Source organism: Rutidosis leptorrhynchoides, chromosome 6, assembly GCF_046630445.1.
Source record: "Rutidosis leptorrhynchoides isolate AG116_Rl617_1_P2 chromosome 6, CSIRO_AGI_Rlap_v1, whole genome shotgun sequence".
NCBI classification, from domain to species: Eukaryota; Viridiplantae; Streptophyta; class Magnoliopsida; order Asterales; family Asteraceae; genus Rutidosis; species Rutidosis leptorrhynchoides.
The window spans coordinates 205,677,501-205,694,645 of NC_092338.1; the positions used below are offsets into that span (position 1 = coordinate 205,677,501).

Consider the following 17,145-nt stretch of genomic DNA (forward strand, 5'->3'; position numbering starts at 1 on the left):
TTCTATGCTGAGTTATAACCGAAAATCCCTTAGCTTTGGTAACTAGTAACTACCAGTTTAGGAACTGGTGGGCGCGAATAGATGTATATGGATCCATAGGGCTTGACATCCTCCGTCCGAGTTAGAAACTAACATAAACTTAACGGGCGTATACTATTTGAGGTGGTACATTTTGGTTAGATGTAGTAACAACATGGGTACTAAACAAACGTTAAGGCTTAGTTATCGGGTGCTCAAACTTATAGAATCTTTTTAAATTTTTAAAGGTGCTTGCGAGCATGCAAACAAAATCTTGTGGTCTACACTCTACACTTTATACTACCTAAACCTATGATTCACTCAACCTTTGTGTTGACGTTTTTAGCATGTTATTCTCAGGTAATCTACTTTAGCTACGCTTCCGCAATAAAAGAAATGTTAGAGGTAAAACATGAAAACTAAGGATTAAAGCATATAGAGTACGAAGACTGGACTTTGACCTCTAGTAATACAGCATGTCATAGCTTCATTTTGACGGGGTATTACATCAGGGTTTAGATTTTAGGGTTTATGGGTTTAGATTTAGGGTTTAGAATGAGTTTTTTACACGAACGGTTTAGAGTTTAGGGTTTAGAGTTTAGGGTTTAGGGTTTACGGAGTAAACCCAAAAACTCTAAACCCTAAACCCTAAACTCTAAATCGGGCTAAATAAAAAAAAATTGATTCCGTAAACCCTAAACCCTAAACCCTAAACCCTAAATCGGGCTAAATAAAAAAAAATTTGATTTTTGAAAAAAACAGTGAAATTCGAACCAAAAAAAAAAAGAAATTCAAACCAATTTTCGTTCTACAATTTTGTAGAACCAAACCAAAATTTTGTAGAACACAATAAAAATTCAGGCGGGCGAACAAATTTTCCCAAATTCAAACGAATTTGTGTTCTACAATTTCGTAGAATCCAACAGAAAATGTAGAACATGCATCTAAATTTTTGCTCGACTCACATTTTTTTGTTCGGCCGCCAAATTTTTTGTTCGACTTCCTCTGTTTTTGTTCGCTCACCGGTTCTCAGGGTTCTCACACCAATTGGAATCTCACTGGATCCTCTCCATATATATATATATATATATATATATATATATATATATATATATATATATATATATATATATATATATATATATATATATATATATATATGTATCATACATATATATATATGTATGTATATATATATATATGTATGTATATATATATATGTATGTATATATATATATATGTATATATATATATATATATGTATGTATATATATATATATGTATGTATATATATATATGTATATATATATATATATATAGTGGTAGGATCAAGAGGGAAGTAACCAATCGGGGGGAAGCAATTTTTTTTTTTTTCGTTTTTTGAAAAAACTTTGTTCACGAACATTATAGATTGGATGAAAATAAGAACATTTAGAAAAGACACTTCGTGATAAATGTTATTATTTTAGCTGGAAAACGCTCGAAGAAGTAATATATAACAATTATCGTGTTTTTCGAGCGTATGTTGAGGTTTTAGACATTAGGGTTTAGATATTATGGTTTATAGGGTTTAGATATTAGGGTTTAGAAATTTAGGGTTTAGGGTTTAGATTTAGGGTTTAGATTTAGGATTTAGATCGAGTTTTTAACACGAACGGTTTAGAGTTTAGGGTTTGGTGTTTTGGGTTTATGGAATAAACCCAAAACACCAAACCCTAAACCCTAAACTCTAAATCGGGCTAAATATTACTTCACAAAACATGAAGAAAAAAAACATTAACATTCTTCACGAATAATATTATCTTGAATGTTATTTTTGTCGATCGTTTTCCCGCCAAAATAATAACATTCATCACGAAGTGTCTTTTCTAAATGTTCTTATTTTCATCAAATCTATAATGTTCGTGAACAAAGTTTTTTCAAAAATCGAAAAAAAAAAAATTTGCTTCTCCCCGCTTCACCCCGATTGGTTACTTCCCCATTGATCCTGCCCATATATATATATATATATATATATATATATATATATATATATATATATATATATATATATATATATATATATATATATATATATATTAAAAGGGGAAGGTGAAAATGGTTAAAAGACGTCATATTTAGTTAAATTATATTGGTGATTCCTCCTTTGTCAGCTTTCATCTATTTCTCCCTCCCTCCTCTCATCACGAATTTACATGAAATAAAATCGATTTCAATTATTTTTACCATTTTCCAGTTTCTGTTTGTGTTTCTGTGTACTTCACTCACTGTTTGTTGCTGCTATTTTACGGTTTAATTGATTTTAAATATATACTATTATATATACATAATACATATACAAACATACAGAACACAGAATCTATTACATAATGGAGTACGAACGGATTCACAATCACAAGGTTCCTCAGGTTAATTTTATTTACTCTTTATTCTGCAAAATGTTTTTAATTCAATATCTTCATGTGATGACCCGGAAATTTCCGATCAAATTTAAACTTTAATCTTTATATGTTCCCGACACGATAAGCAAAATTTGTAATGATGAGTCTCGAAAGTTTTGAAATCTATATTCATGTAATCAATTACCCTTTGACCATGCCTGACGATTCACGAACATTTTTGTGTATATAGATATGTGTATATAACATATACTTAGTAATTGAAAACGGTAACAAGATATTAGATATATTATACTTTACATGAACGAGTTTGTTTCGATATTTATTCAATATGGTTATTGACGGAATTAAAAGATAATATCATATGGTCGAATTATCAGATACATTGAATTATGATTTCGAGTCTCTGTTATGAGGTCCACTTTGAATTAGAAAACTCTTACTTTTAACGGTATTCGGAATATTTGGAAAAGTGATTGTATATAAGAACAAAAGTGTTAATTATTGGGGATTAAACAAAAGTGGGTGGAGGATTGAATTTCATAACCCTTGTTATTTGAGTCGATCGATACTAAGTTATTTTATTTAGAAAGGTTAAGGAAACTAAAATAAACGTTAGCATATAAAGAAATTATAGGTTTAGAGTGTAAATGTTACGTGTTATAAGATTTCCAAATCGAATTTAAAATAAACTTTGAACTATTATTAGTTTTCAAAAACTAATTATTATACTATTATATTAATACTTCCATGATATACAATATGTACAAGTTTACATATTTTAAATAAAAATATATTTATATGTTACAAAAAAGATGAATTACAATATCAAACTAGTCATAAAACGTTTTGATTTAAACTAATATTACTATATATGTTTTAATAAACAATGAGACTAGGATTTATAAAAGGAAATGATCAAAATACTTAAAGGATAAAGTTACACTTTAAGTGGGTTAGTTTTTAATTAATTTAAGTCTAGTTATTAATAAAGGTACATGTCAACGAGACTTTGATTTATAGAAAGAAATGACCACAACGCTCAACTTTACAAGTTATATTTTTATAAAGGTAATTTATTGTTATATAAGTCTAATTTTTGTAAAAGGTACACGTCACGCAACATAAAAGGCTAGTTTTCTAAACATACGAAAGTGCGCCAGAAAAACTGAAAGTGGTACATGAGTCGTGAGACCACGACCGTGTCATTTTTGTAAAAATTATATTTTTACTACGCACGTAAATATAATATAATATTTAATTAATTCTAAAGATTAAATATATTATATATTAATTAATATATAAATAAATCTATTACTACGTACCATATGTAAAGGAAGTGTCGGCAACGAGATTTTATAGTGCATATGAGCTGGATACCATGGCATGCGAATATGAGCTGGGTTGGTGAGGCCACATTATAAAGCTCGCAGTCTAGTGCCGAATCCATTTCTCAATCTCTCTGTCTATGTATATTACTCCGTAATATTTACTTATTTATTTTATTTATATATAAATTTTATTATTAAGATTATTAATTTTATTATTATTAGTATTAGTATTGTTAGGAGTGATAATACTAGTATTATACATAAAATACTACGACAAGGGGTACGCGCGAGCTATTGCAACATGGGTTTTATGAGTGGGATAGGGCTAAGGAAATTATGGGTTATAGCTATGGAGGTGATGGGTATGGATCAGGGGTATACTCATGAGGTCAATCTAGTGTTTGTCATCTCCGTTGCGTCTACGTACCTTTCCTACAGTATTGAACCTCAATATTGATACGTGAGTACTCCTAATTAAATTTTTACATACTAATAGTGTATCCCTGACTAGTGCTCGAGAAAATAGAATTAGGCATGCTTGTATATTTGATATTGCCCTTAGATAAGTTATGTTGAATCTTAAAGGTTGTTATACTAGGGATGAGATAAGATATAAGATATGCATGTCGTTGGAAAGCTAGCGAAAAACTAAGAACTTTTCCTTTAGATACCGAATGATTTTGACGGATGGATTAGAAGTTATCGTCAAATGAATTTTTGTATTATTATTAAAAATGATTATTATTATCGTCGTTATAATCGTCGTCATAACTATTATCTAATTATTATTATTATTAATATTATCATTATCTATAAGAAGTAGTATCATTAAAAATTGTTATTTTATTATTATTACTATCGTTAAAGTTATACTATTATTATCATTAAAATTATTATATTTAATATTAAAAATATCATCTTTACAAAAATCATTATTTTAATAGGAGTATCATTATTAATATAGAATTTCATTAGTAATAAGAATTATCATATTGTTATAATACCATTTTCGTAAATATAAATATTGTTATTATTATTAGTAGAATAATAATAATTATCAATACAAAATAATACAACTTACTTATTATTATTATCAATGTTATTTTATCAAACAAAACTGTAATACAAATGATATAAATACCTTAATAAAATCCATCATAATGGTTTATGATATTCAATGAACTTTATAAAGTTTATTATCTAAGATATATAAAAGTATATTTTATTATATAAATTTTAATATAAATTTTATTTATTATTTACTCTATTAAATCTTTTAAAATTATTTAAAAATATAAAACGACGATATTTAAAATATATAATAATCATGTATAAATTTTGGAAATCATTTTGAGTTAATTTGACTTTTGTTGACTTTTACATATTACTCTCGAGCATTAGGATTGTGATACACTACTACTTGACCTAAATTGTTGATAGATATTGACCATTATATAAATATATATATACGTAATATAGGTTCGTGAATCCAAGGCCAACCTTACACCTGTTCAATGATGTTATATGTATTTTTACTACAAAATACAGTATGGTGAGTTTTCATTACTCCCTTTTTATATTTATTTTTGGGACTGAGAATACATGCGATGCTTTTATAAATATTTTACGAAATAGACACAAGTAATCGAAACTACATTCTATGGTTGGATTATCAAATCGAATATCACCCTATATAGTCTGGTAATCTAAGAATTAGGGAACAGAAACCCTAATTGACGCGAACTCTAAAGATAGATCTATCGGGCCCAACAAGCCCCATCCAAAGTACCGGATGCTTTAGTACTTCAAAATTTATATCATGTCCGAAGGAGGATCCCGGAATGATGGGGATATTCTTATATACATATTGTGAATGTCGGTTACCAGGTGTTCAATCCATATGAATGATATTTTGTCTCTATGCATGGGACGTATGTTTATGAGAAATGGAAATATGAAATCTTGTGGTCTATTAAAATGATGGAAATAAATGATTATGATAAACTAATGAACTCACCAACCTTTTGGTTGACATTTTAAAGCATGTTTATTCTCAGGTGTTAAAGAAATCTTCCGTTGTGCATTAGCTCATTTTAAGGACATTACTTGGAGTCATTCATGACATATTTTCAAAGACGTTGCATTCGAGTCGTTGAAGTTCATTAGAGATTATTATTAAATAAATGACAGATTAGGTCATTTATAGTTTGGATATTATGAAATGGTATGCATGCCTGTTAATTTTCGATGTAAATGAAAGTTTATCTTTTGAAAAGAATGCAATGTTTGTAAAATGTATCATTTAGAGGTCAAGTACCTCGCGATGTAATCATATGTTGTTGTATTCGTCCCTATGGATTGGGTCGGGTCATCTCATGTGGTATCAGAGCGGTGGTCTTAGCGAACCAGGTCTTGCATTAGTGTGTCTAACAGATAGTCGTTAGGATACATTAGTGAGTCTGGACTTCGACCGTGTCTGCATGTCAAAAGTTTTGCTTATCATTTTTAGTCGGAAATCATTTACTACTATCCTTAAGAAACTACTTGCTTATTATTCTTTAGTCTAAACGCGTTTTCTTGCATTTATTGCATAATAGTGTATAGACGAAATCTTATCCTGGCATATCTGTTACTGTGAACTTTGAACGACATTTTTCAAAGATTCTTCTGTAATTTATGGGATTTTGGTATTATATATACATATGTAAACTATGTATTGAAGAATACGAAATCTAACTCTTGTAATCTATTTCATATCAAAAATCCATTCCCTTGAGCATACGAGATGGATCCCTCAACCAGTTCGAATTCCTCAGAGTACGACAGCTTTTCCGATATGGAGTTTCATTCGAGCTCTGACAACAGTGTGACCGGAATGGAGCAACCAATCAGCCATCATCTATTCTGGATGAAATGGGGATGGGTTCGCAGCCTTCTCAATCATTGGAGACAAGAAGAAGGTGATCCCTTCCATCCACCAAATTGCCCTCTTGGTGATGAACCTGAAGCACTTACCGGCGAACCTGTTCGAGAAACCATTTTCTCTCTCATCTCCAGAGTATCTCGTCACGATTATATACTACACCAAATTCTAGATTATATTTATCCGCTCGTCCGAACTGCTGACCATCCCGGTGTAATAGAAGAAGTCAACGAGCTTCGCGCTCGGGTAGTGGCTTTGGAGAATATGGTGCGAAGGTTACAAAAACCATCAGCAGCACCAGCAGCGTAACCAGTACCGCCAGTAACATCCACCTCGCAAGCCTCAAAACCATAAGCTCCAGTAGCATCACCGGCATCAACAGCACCACCATCAACAACAGGATCATTATCACCACCAACAATCACATCCAATTCACACACCTTAATATCTCAATCTGTATATCGGATATCAACGTCACACGCACTAAAGATACCAAGGAGTACCAACAACAACAAATGATGAAGTATTGATTCATAACTTCATCGGAGAAACATTCTGTGGTGATTATGTAATCTCTAAAGTATTAGAGATTATCTATTTCAGCCTTAACCAAAAACTAGATGAGTGGACAGAGATGATAGAGAGAAGAACCGAAACCCTAACAAGACTAGTGCGTAAGGTACAAGCTAGACTTGTTTTACCAACAGCATCGGCAGTACCAATAGCCTCACCAACACAGTCAATGCTGTCAACATTGTTAGAATCATCAGCACCTCCAACCTCACAAGTCTCGCCAGTTTAAGAATCACTGTGGAAACCATTACGAATTAATAATGAGTATATTGTATCAACGAGTTATGAAGTATTAACTCAGTCTCTCCAAAGAATTTATATGTATATTCTATATATATATATATATATAAATTTTTAACCATAATAAATCTTTCTGTACTAAGCTATTATGTATGGAACTTAACTATCTGGTTAATTCATATTATTAATTTGCTATGATGTACATTCTTCGTTAACAATTTAATCATTGTTAACTACAATCTCTGCTTCAACTCAATGAATTTTATTTCATAATAAATCAAGTGTATCATTCAATAACATGTTTGATTATACACTTTCATCTTTGATATACCCGAAATTTACGGGAAAACAATATTCGTATCTTGCGAAGTTAGCAAGAGTTCTATGAGCATCAGCATGATTCACTAAGGAAATACATATAAATATTGAAGCATTGATTACATTAGTGAAATACTCCGCAAAGATTATGTAATCTTTAATGTTTTAGAGAAAATTCATTTCTAATTCAAACCGAAAATCAAATGAGCTTAGTATGATATTAACTCATTGAATCTGTACTACATCTGAAGAAAATATACCCACATATATTTTCATAAAGATTGTAATGAGAATTCTTGTTCAAAATATTATTTGTGAATTTTTTTTAACGGGTAGGTAATACCCGAGAGATATAGAAAATCACAATTAATATGTTACATTCTTCAATTCTGATTCAATAATCATCAACTAAACCAATATACATTCTTCTATAGAAATCAAAACAACCATACTCATTCAAATCTAATTACATATACTGATTTTGGGAATTTCAGAATTCAACTCGAGATACAACCAAAATCATCACTCTTAGATCTTTACATTTTCAAAGCTATACTTTGACTTCAAAACTGTGATAGAACATCACTTTTAATCATAACACACAAGATGGAAATGAAAACTCATTCGGGATTTAGGACGATTTCATCATTTGGATATTGACTATGAAAATATGCAATTAAAACCCTTCGAAATTCTAGAAGACACTTTAAATAATAAACAATTGAGATGATGATCCAACCACACGTTACCCGAAGTTTTGTACCTGAAAAACTCTCGAAACAAAAGTCGTAATCTAACATGTACCTGCGTCGAATTCTTCTAGCAAAAACAACATTTCGATTCCTTTTCAAAGTAGCCAATTTTGTCACAGCTCCAGCAAGTCAACTTCGATTTTTCTGTCGGACCAGTCTTATTATAACCCTGATAGATACGTTTCCCTTTCGTCATTATTACTGGGGAACCTTTCATATTCCACCATATTACCACCAGCGTTTAATCATCTAAAACACGATTTTTCTGAACCCATCTCGAATTGATAACCAGTGATTCAAATATTATAGCATTAAATGTAGAGGAAACATAAAAATGGTAGATGGTCTAAATGGCCAAGAGTTTGATGATAGAAGATAGTGTGCTGGCAAAGCGCAGAAAAAGAGAAGTTTTGGAACTGAAAAACGCATTGAGCAAAGTAGGAAGGAGGCTGTGGACAAATTACAAAGACTGAACCTGACTTCAAAGGATCTAAATGATTCAATACCTGCTGAAGTCATTAACGAATACCTTGCTCCTGACTCTAAACCCCTGCAGACAATATTCTTCATCATCTTCTGATATTAGAAATTCTAAAATATCATCATATCTTTCATTATAAATATCCTCCATATTTCTGAAGATATTTTCTTAATTTTTCTTATTTGAAATCATTTACCTCTTCGCGCTATCTGTATTACATCATAAAAGAAACTATTTTAGTTTCTAAATTCTGAAACATTCAAGTTTAAAATAGGAATATTTTGAAGTAGTGTTGGGAACTGAAGCATGAATTAGTATAATATAATGACACTTGATCAACGTGATTATATTACAGTAATTCATGTTGAGTTTCTAATGGACGTGATGATTCACAGGACATACCGTCATCATGTGTCATTTACACGACTCTTACATTCTATCTAACCTCTAAATATATCAAGAAAATATTTCTTGATGATTCGGTCTTTTCCAGGGTAGTCTGGTAATTTAACAAATCAATATTTTACCATTACCATTTCCTTCTTAGAACAATTACTATGTTCATTCTGAAATCTATACCTACGAATTCCGGACCATTACAAGAGATGTTAAATCGCAAGAAGAAGAAACGAAAGGACAAAGCTCCGGAACAGAAATTGGAGTATAGATCGCAACAAATAGAAGGGAGCATTAACTATGGATGACAATGATTATAGAAGACAGAAGCAGGGACATCGAAGTATAAGGGAAGATATAAAACCCAACAACCACCCATAAATTATAAACCGTAGATGTCAATGCAAATAGCAATATAAAGACACGGGAGGACTAGAAAAACTATAAACCCAAGAGTATAGTAGAAGTAAATAGATTCTTCCGGTGGCAGATTTAAAAGAAGAATGACAGATATGAAAGTTAAGAGGATATCAAGGATCAGGATGGGATGGAGCATATTAATGAATACTTTAAAGTATGAATTGAGGAAGAAAGAATAGTAGGTGTGAGTTGTAAGGAAACGAAGGGGGTGGATTTATAGACAAAGCAATCAAAGCAGATTATCGCGTATAACCAAAGAGGATCCTAATCTCCTTAATTACCGACGAATCAAATCTTATTATGGAGATCTTCTTCTAAATTCCTTAAATTTCGGAAATCAATCTTGACTACGCCACCTGTTAGGTCAAACCTGCATTTATTCATTTTCACTCTTAGGTGATAGCTTCATTCGTGCTCTTCACAAAAACAAATCGTTTTATCTATATCACTCAATTATGATAAAACTCTATTATCGATTCATATTCATCATAAAAACATTTTATTAGTTAGCCATGACGACCACAATCAAATTTCGGGACGAAATTTCTTTTAACGGGTAGGTAATGTGATGACCCGGAAATTTCCGATCAAATTTAAACTTTAATCTTTATATGTTCCCGACACGATAAGCAAAATTTGTAATGATGAGTCTCGAAAGTTTTGAAATCTATATTCATGTAATCAATTACCCTTTGACCATGCCTGACGATTCACGAACATTTTTGTGTATATAGATATGTGTATATAACATATACTTAGTAATTGAAAACGGTAACAAGATATTAGATATATTATACTTTACATGAACGAGTTTGTTTCGATATTTATTCAATATGGTTATTGACGGAATTAAAAGATAATATCATATGGTCGAATTATCAGATACATTGAATTATGATTTCGAGTCTCTGTTATGAGGTCCACTTTGAATTAGAAAACTCTTACTTTTAACGGTATTCGGAATATTTGGAAAAGTGATTGTATATAAGAACAAAAGTGTTAATTATTGGGGATTAAACAAAAGTGGGTGGAGGATTGAATTTCATAACCCTTGTTATTTGAGTCGATCGATACTAAGTTATTTTATTTAGAAAGGTTAAGGAAACTAAAATAAACGTTAGCATATAAAGAAATTATAGGTTTAGAGTGTAAATGTTACGTGTTATAAGATTTCCTAATCGAATTTAAAATAAACTTTGAACTATTATTAGTTTTCAAAAACTAATTATTATACTATTATATTAATACTTCCATGATATACAATATGTACAAGTTTACATATTTTAAATAAAAATATATTTATATGTTACAAAAAAGATGAATTACAATATCAAACTAGTCATAAAACGTTTTGATTTAAACTAATATTACTATATATGTTTTAATAAACAATGAGACTAGGATTTATAAAAGGAAATGATCAAAATACTTAAAGGATAAAGTTACACTTTAAGTGGGTTAGTTTTTAATTAATTTAAGTCTAGTTATTAATAAAGGTACATGTCACAAAACGTTTAATTTAAAATAAAATATTTTGACAAACAACGAGACTTTGATTTATAGAAAGAAATGACCACAACGCTCAACTTTACAAGTTATATTTTTATAAAGGTAATTTATTGTTATATAAGTCTAATTTTTGTAAAAGGTACACGTCACGCAACATAAAAGGCTAGTTTTCTAAACATACGAAAGTGCGCCAGAAAAACTGAAAGTGGTACATGAGTCGTGAGACCACGACCGTGTCATTTTTGTAAAAATTATATTTTTACTACGCACGTAAATATAATATAATATTTAATTAATTCTAAAGATTAAATATATTATATATTAATTAATATATAAATAAATCTATTACTACGTACCATATGTAAAGGAAGTGTCGGCAACGAGATTTTATAGTGCATATGAGCTGGATACCATGGCATGCGAATATGAGCTGGGTTGGTGAGGCCACATTATAAAGCTCGCAGTCTAGTGCCGAATCCATTTCTCAATCTCTCTGTCTATGTATATTACTCCGTAATATTTACTTATTTATTTTATTTATATATAAATTTTATTATTAAGATTATTAATTTTATTATTATTAGTATTAGTATTGTTAGGAGTGATAATACTAGTATTATACATAAAATACTACGACAAGGGGTACGCGCGAGCTATTGCAACATGGGTTTTATGAGTGGGATAGGGCTAAGGAAATTATGGGTTATAGCTATGGAGGTGATGGGTATGGATCAGGGGTATACTCATGAGGTCAATCTAGTGTTTGTCATCTCCGTTGTGTCTACGTACCTTTCCTACAGTATTGAACCTCAATATTGATACGTGAGTACTCCTAATTAAATTTTTACATACTAATAGTGTATCCCTGACTAGTGCTCGAGAAAATAGAATTAGGCATGCTTGTATATTTGATATTGCCCTTAGATAAGTTATGTTGAATCTTAAAGGTTGTTATACTAGGGATGAGATAAGATATAAGATATGCATGTCGTTGGAAAGCTAGCGAAAAACTAAGAACTTTTCCTTTAGATACCGAATGATTTTGACGGATGGATTAGAAGTTATCGTCAAATGAATTTTTGTATTATTATTAAAAATGATTATTATTATCGTCGTTATAATCGTCGTCATAACTATTATCTAATTATTATTATTATTAATATTATCATTATCTATAAGAAGTAGTATCATTAAAAATTGTTATTTTATTATTATTACTATCGTTAAAGTTATACTATTATTATCATTAAAATTATTATATTTAATATTAAAAATATCATCTTTACAAAAATCATTATTTTAATAGGAGTATCATTATTAATATAGAATTTCATTAGTAATAAGAATTATCATATTGTTATAATACCATTTTCGTAAATATAAATATTGTTATTATTATTAGTAGAATAATAATAATTATCAATACAAAATAATACAACTTACTTATTATTATTATCAATGTTATTTTATCAAACAAAACTGTAATACAAATGATATAAATACCTTAATAAAATCCATCATAATGGTTTATGATATTCAATGAACTTTATAAAGTTTATTATCTAAGATATATAAAAGTATATTTTATTATATAAATTTTAATATAAATTTTATTTATTATTTACTCTATTAAATCTTTTAAAATTATTTAAAAATATAAAACGACGATATTTAAAATATATAATAATCATGTATAAATTTTGGAAATCATTTTGAGTTAATTTGACTTTTGTTGACTTTTACATATTACTCTCGAGCATTAGGATTGTGATACACTACTACTTGACCTAAATTGTTGATAGATATTGACCATTATATAAATATATATATATACGTAATATAGGTTCGTGAATCCAAGGCCAACCTTACACATGTTCAATGATGTTATATGTATTTTTACTACAAAATACAGTATGGTGAGTTTTCATTACTCCCTTTTTATATTTATTTTTGGGACTGAGAATACATGCGATGCTTTTATAAATATTTTACGAAATAGACACAAGTAATCGAAACTACATTCTATGGTTGGATTATCAAATCGAATATCACCCTATATAGTCTGGTAATCTAAGAATTAGGGAACAGAAACCCTAATTGACGCGAACTCTAAAGATAGATCTATCGGGCCCAACAAGCCCCATCCAAAGTACCGGATGCTTTAGTACTTCGAAATTTATATCATGTCCGAAGGAGGATCCCGGAATGATGGGGATATTCTTATATACATATTGTGAATGTCGGTTACCAGGTGTTCAATCCATATGAATGATATTTTGTCTCTATGCATGGGACGTATGTTTATGAGAAATGGAAATATGAAATCTTGTGGTCTATTAAAATGATGGAAATAAATGATTATGATAAACTAATGAACTCACCAACCTTTTGGTTGAAATTTTAAAGCATGTTTATTCTCAGGTGTTAAAGAAATCTTCCGTTGTGCATTAGCTCATTTTAAGGACATTACTTGGAGTCATTCATGACATATTTTCAAAGACGTTGCATTCGAGTCGTTGAAGTTCATTAGAGATTATTATTAAATAAATGACAGATTAGGTCATTTATAGTTTGGATATTATGAAATGGTATGCATGCCTGTTAATTTTCGATGTAAATGAAAGTTTATCTTTTGAAAAGAATGCAATGTTTGTAAAATGTATCATTTAGAGGTCAAGTACCTCGCGATGTAATCATATGTTGTTGTATTCGTCCCTATGGATTGGTCGGGTCATCTCACTTCATACAGTCAACAAAATCAGTAGCCAGTTGCAGCATATCTCTGTTCATTTTATGGCTATACTCACGCAATCTTCGTACTATATATTATATTTTATATTATACATATAAATTAAATATCTCTTTCGAATCATCTGTTTGTTTCTCCCCAATTAATCAACGTTTCTAGGGTTTTGTTAATTTAATGTAACTATATGTTCCTTCTCCAGGTAAAAATGGTATAATTAATAATCAATCAATTGAAGATAGTTAAACTGATTGGAGATTATTAAAAATTATCTAACCATTTTTTTTTTTTTTTTTTTGTTCTTTGAAATTATATTTTGGTATGTAAATTGAATGAAATGAATGTAGGTTGGAATTATATCTCCTAGCAAATTAAGTATGAAACTTATGGGTCCTAGAAAAAAAGATGGAGGATCAAAAATTAATTCAGCAAGAACATCACCATCTAAACTTGAAGATTCAGATTTTGTTAATAATAGTTTACTTTCTTCAAATACTGATGTTTCTGATGAAGAGGGTATTTTATTTGTTTTAATTATTAATAAACTGTTTTATTTGACTAATCATTTTTAGTTTAATCATAGTGTCTGAGGAAAATAAGTATATTTTAATTTGTACCGGAGTAATAAAGTATAATCTTGATTATATCTGGCCTTTAGCTAGTAAAAACAAATATATTTTTGGGTCTTTTTGATACTTTAAGTTGCAAAAATCACTTTGAAAAAGTATACCCAAGCATCCTTAAACAATTTGGACCATCTTGGATTGATGTCATCTTTAGCTTTTGATAAAGTATGTGCCAAAGATGTCCTTTTTGTGACTAACATTAAAATAATGTATTTGAGCTCAATTAAATATTGAATTTAAAGAAACTATGACATTGATGTATTGTAGCATGTTTTCGGATTCTGATTGTGGGCTTAAAGTTGCAGTTTCTAGCACGGAGATTTCGTCGGTGACATTCGATAGAACACAGGTTGACCAGGGTCGTGTGAAACCAAACCAGTTTCGAAAACCGGATTGTGTAAATTCCAGTTCGGTTCATCCTGTAAGATCATTAGAAGACGGGAATCTTGATTATGATAGTAATGCTAGTTCTTCAAGTTTTGAGTTTCCTAAAGGTGAAAGATCGAGTCTTAATCCTATTTCAAGATCTTTGTTCAGACCCATGTCGTCCAAATGGAATGATGCTGAGAAGTGGATAATTAATAGTAAGCATTTAAAGAACACTATGCAAAACCGAACGAATTGGGGAGGGAGCGAGTTAATCGATCCATTTCCTGAATGCAAAGACTTGAAGGAAATCGATACGAGGGATGCATATTGTGAACAAAGTGCAAATGATGATAAAAGAGGTTAATTGCACATTTTGTTAGATTATTACAATGCAAGCTGTTATATATTATATATCGTGAAGGGTTTTAACTAGAGGTGACAAGATGGGCGGGTTGGGTATGTGTGGATAGCTTTTGCACATTCATTTTCATAATTTGTATGTTATATTTAATTTAATACCGATTTTATGAACGTAGATTGTTCTGAAGTAAGATCTGTGTCAATGAGAGATATGGGAACCGAAATGACACCGATTCCGAGTCAAGAACCGTCAATGACTTCGACACCTGTCGGCGCTACAACCCCGGTATTTAGTCCAAATTCATCAATACCTTCAACACCTCGAAGAGAACCAATATCGACATCTATTGAACCAACCGTTATTGATAGTTTACGAAATACAAAAGAGTTGAGCGAACAAGAAGTGAAAGTCAGAACCCGAAAAGAAATATTACAGCTCGGGGTTCAATTAGGGAAGATGAATATTGCTGCATGGGCAAGTAAAGAAGATAAGGAAAAAAACATGTCGGATGTTGAAAGAAATGTTTTGTCAGAGGAGTCGTTGAGGATTGAGTTTGAGAAACGGGCCGCTGCTTGGGAAGATACTGAAAAATCTAAACATAATGCCAGGTATTTAATTTTTTCTAATTCTTATTTTTGAAAATAATTATAGTTTTTTGCTGGTTTTCATAGTAGTTAAATCTTATGTTTAGATTCGTACGTGAAGAGATCAAATATCAAGCATGGCAGAGTAGGCAGAAGGCGAAACTTGAAGCTGAAATGAGAAAAATAGAGGTAGTTTTTTTATGTATGCCTTTTACTTTCCAAATTCTCAAATGGTGTGGGAGGGTAAATAGGTCTATGTGAGTCATTATCGGGACGGGTCACGTACTCACGTTTAGTTCAACCAATATAATTTTTTTTCCATTAATATCTTTGTATTGTAGAATTGTAATTTATATATGTTTCTCCTAAGAAATGGGGTTTTGTAGTTAATTTGTCGATTGTTTTTATGTTTAGGCTGAAGTTGAAAGAAAGAGAGCCCATGCTCAAGCAAAGATGTTGAAAAAGATTGTAGTGGTGAGAAAGAAATCCGAAGCGAAAAGGGCAGCAGCGGAAGCCCAGAAAAGCAGGCACGCTGCAAGGGCGGCGGCACAGGCGGAATACATTAGACAAACTGGTCGTATTCCGCCATCGTCGCCCAATAGCTGCTGTGTTTGGTCATAAAAAAAAAGTATTTAGAGTCTGTTTGGTTTATATGGGTTTATATGGTGTTTTATTGACTTGTGATCTGCATGATTTTTTGTTTGGTTTATATGAACCAGCAACCATAGGTGAATTTGATTTCTTGGCAGTTGGTGGCAACCTAGTAATTTTGATTTTTGATATATTTTTGTTTCTTGCTTATTATATGTTTAGTTGATAATAGAATGGTCCCTTTCAAAGTTGTGGTCAAAGTTAAGTGAGGAATGGGAAGCATGTGGGTGTACTTTCAAGAAAAAATTAAATTAAAATTCTCTTTTGACTGCCTACAATGCATTTTGACTACTACCTCACGTTTTTAGAATAAAATCAACGAACTCATTATACATGCAACGTACTACTAACCGTCCCATAACAAAATGAGTGATTGTTTTTGGGAAATGAGTCAAAATAACTCCGATCTAAAAGTTTTTAACAATATGTTATTAAAAAAATTAAAATT

At 30.5% G+C, this 17,145-nt stretch overlaps 1 protein-coding gene across 1 annotated transcript; it reads left to right on the forward strand.

Moving 5' to 3' along the window:
* Positions 1–2,303: 2,303 nt before the first annotated feature.
* On the forward strand, positions 2,304–16,769 carry LOC139856111 (uncharacterized). Its single transcript, XM_071845345.1, has 5 exons — positions 2,304–2,426; positions 15,038–15,460; positions 15,638–16,070; positions 16,154–16,235; positions 16,461–16,769. The coding sequence occupies exons 2-5, from the start codon at positions 15,274–15,276 to the stop codon at positions 16,665–16,667; spliced, it is 909 nt and encodes a 302-aa protein (XP_071701446.1). The 5' UTR covers positions 2,304–2,426; positions 15,038–15,273; the 3' UTR covers positions 16,668–16,769.
* The last annotated feature ends 376 nt before the right edge of the window (positions 16,770–17,145 follow it).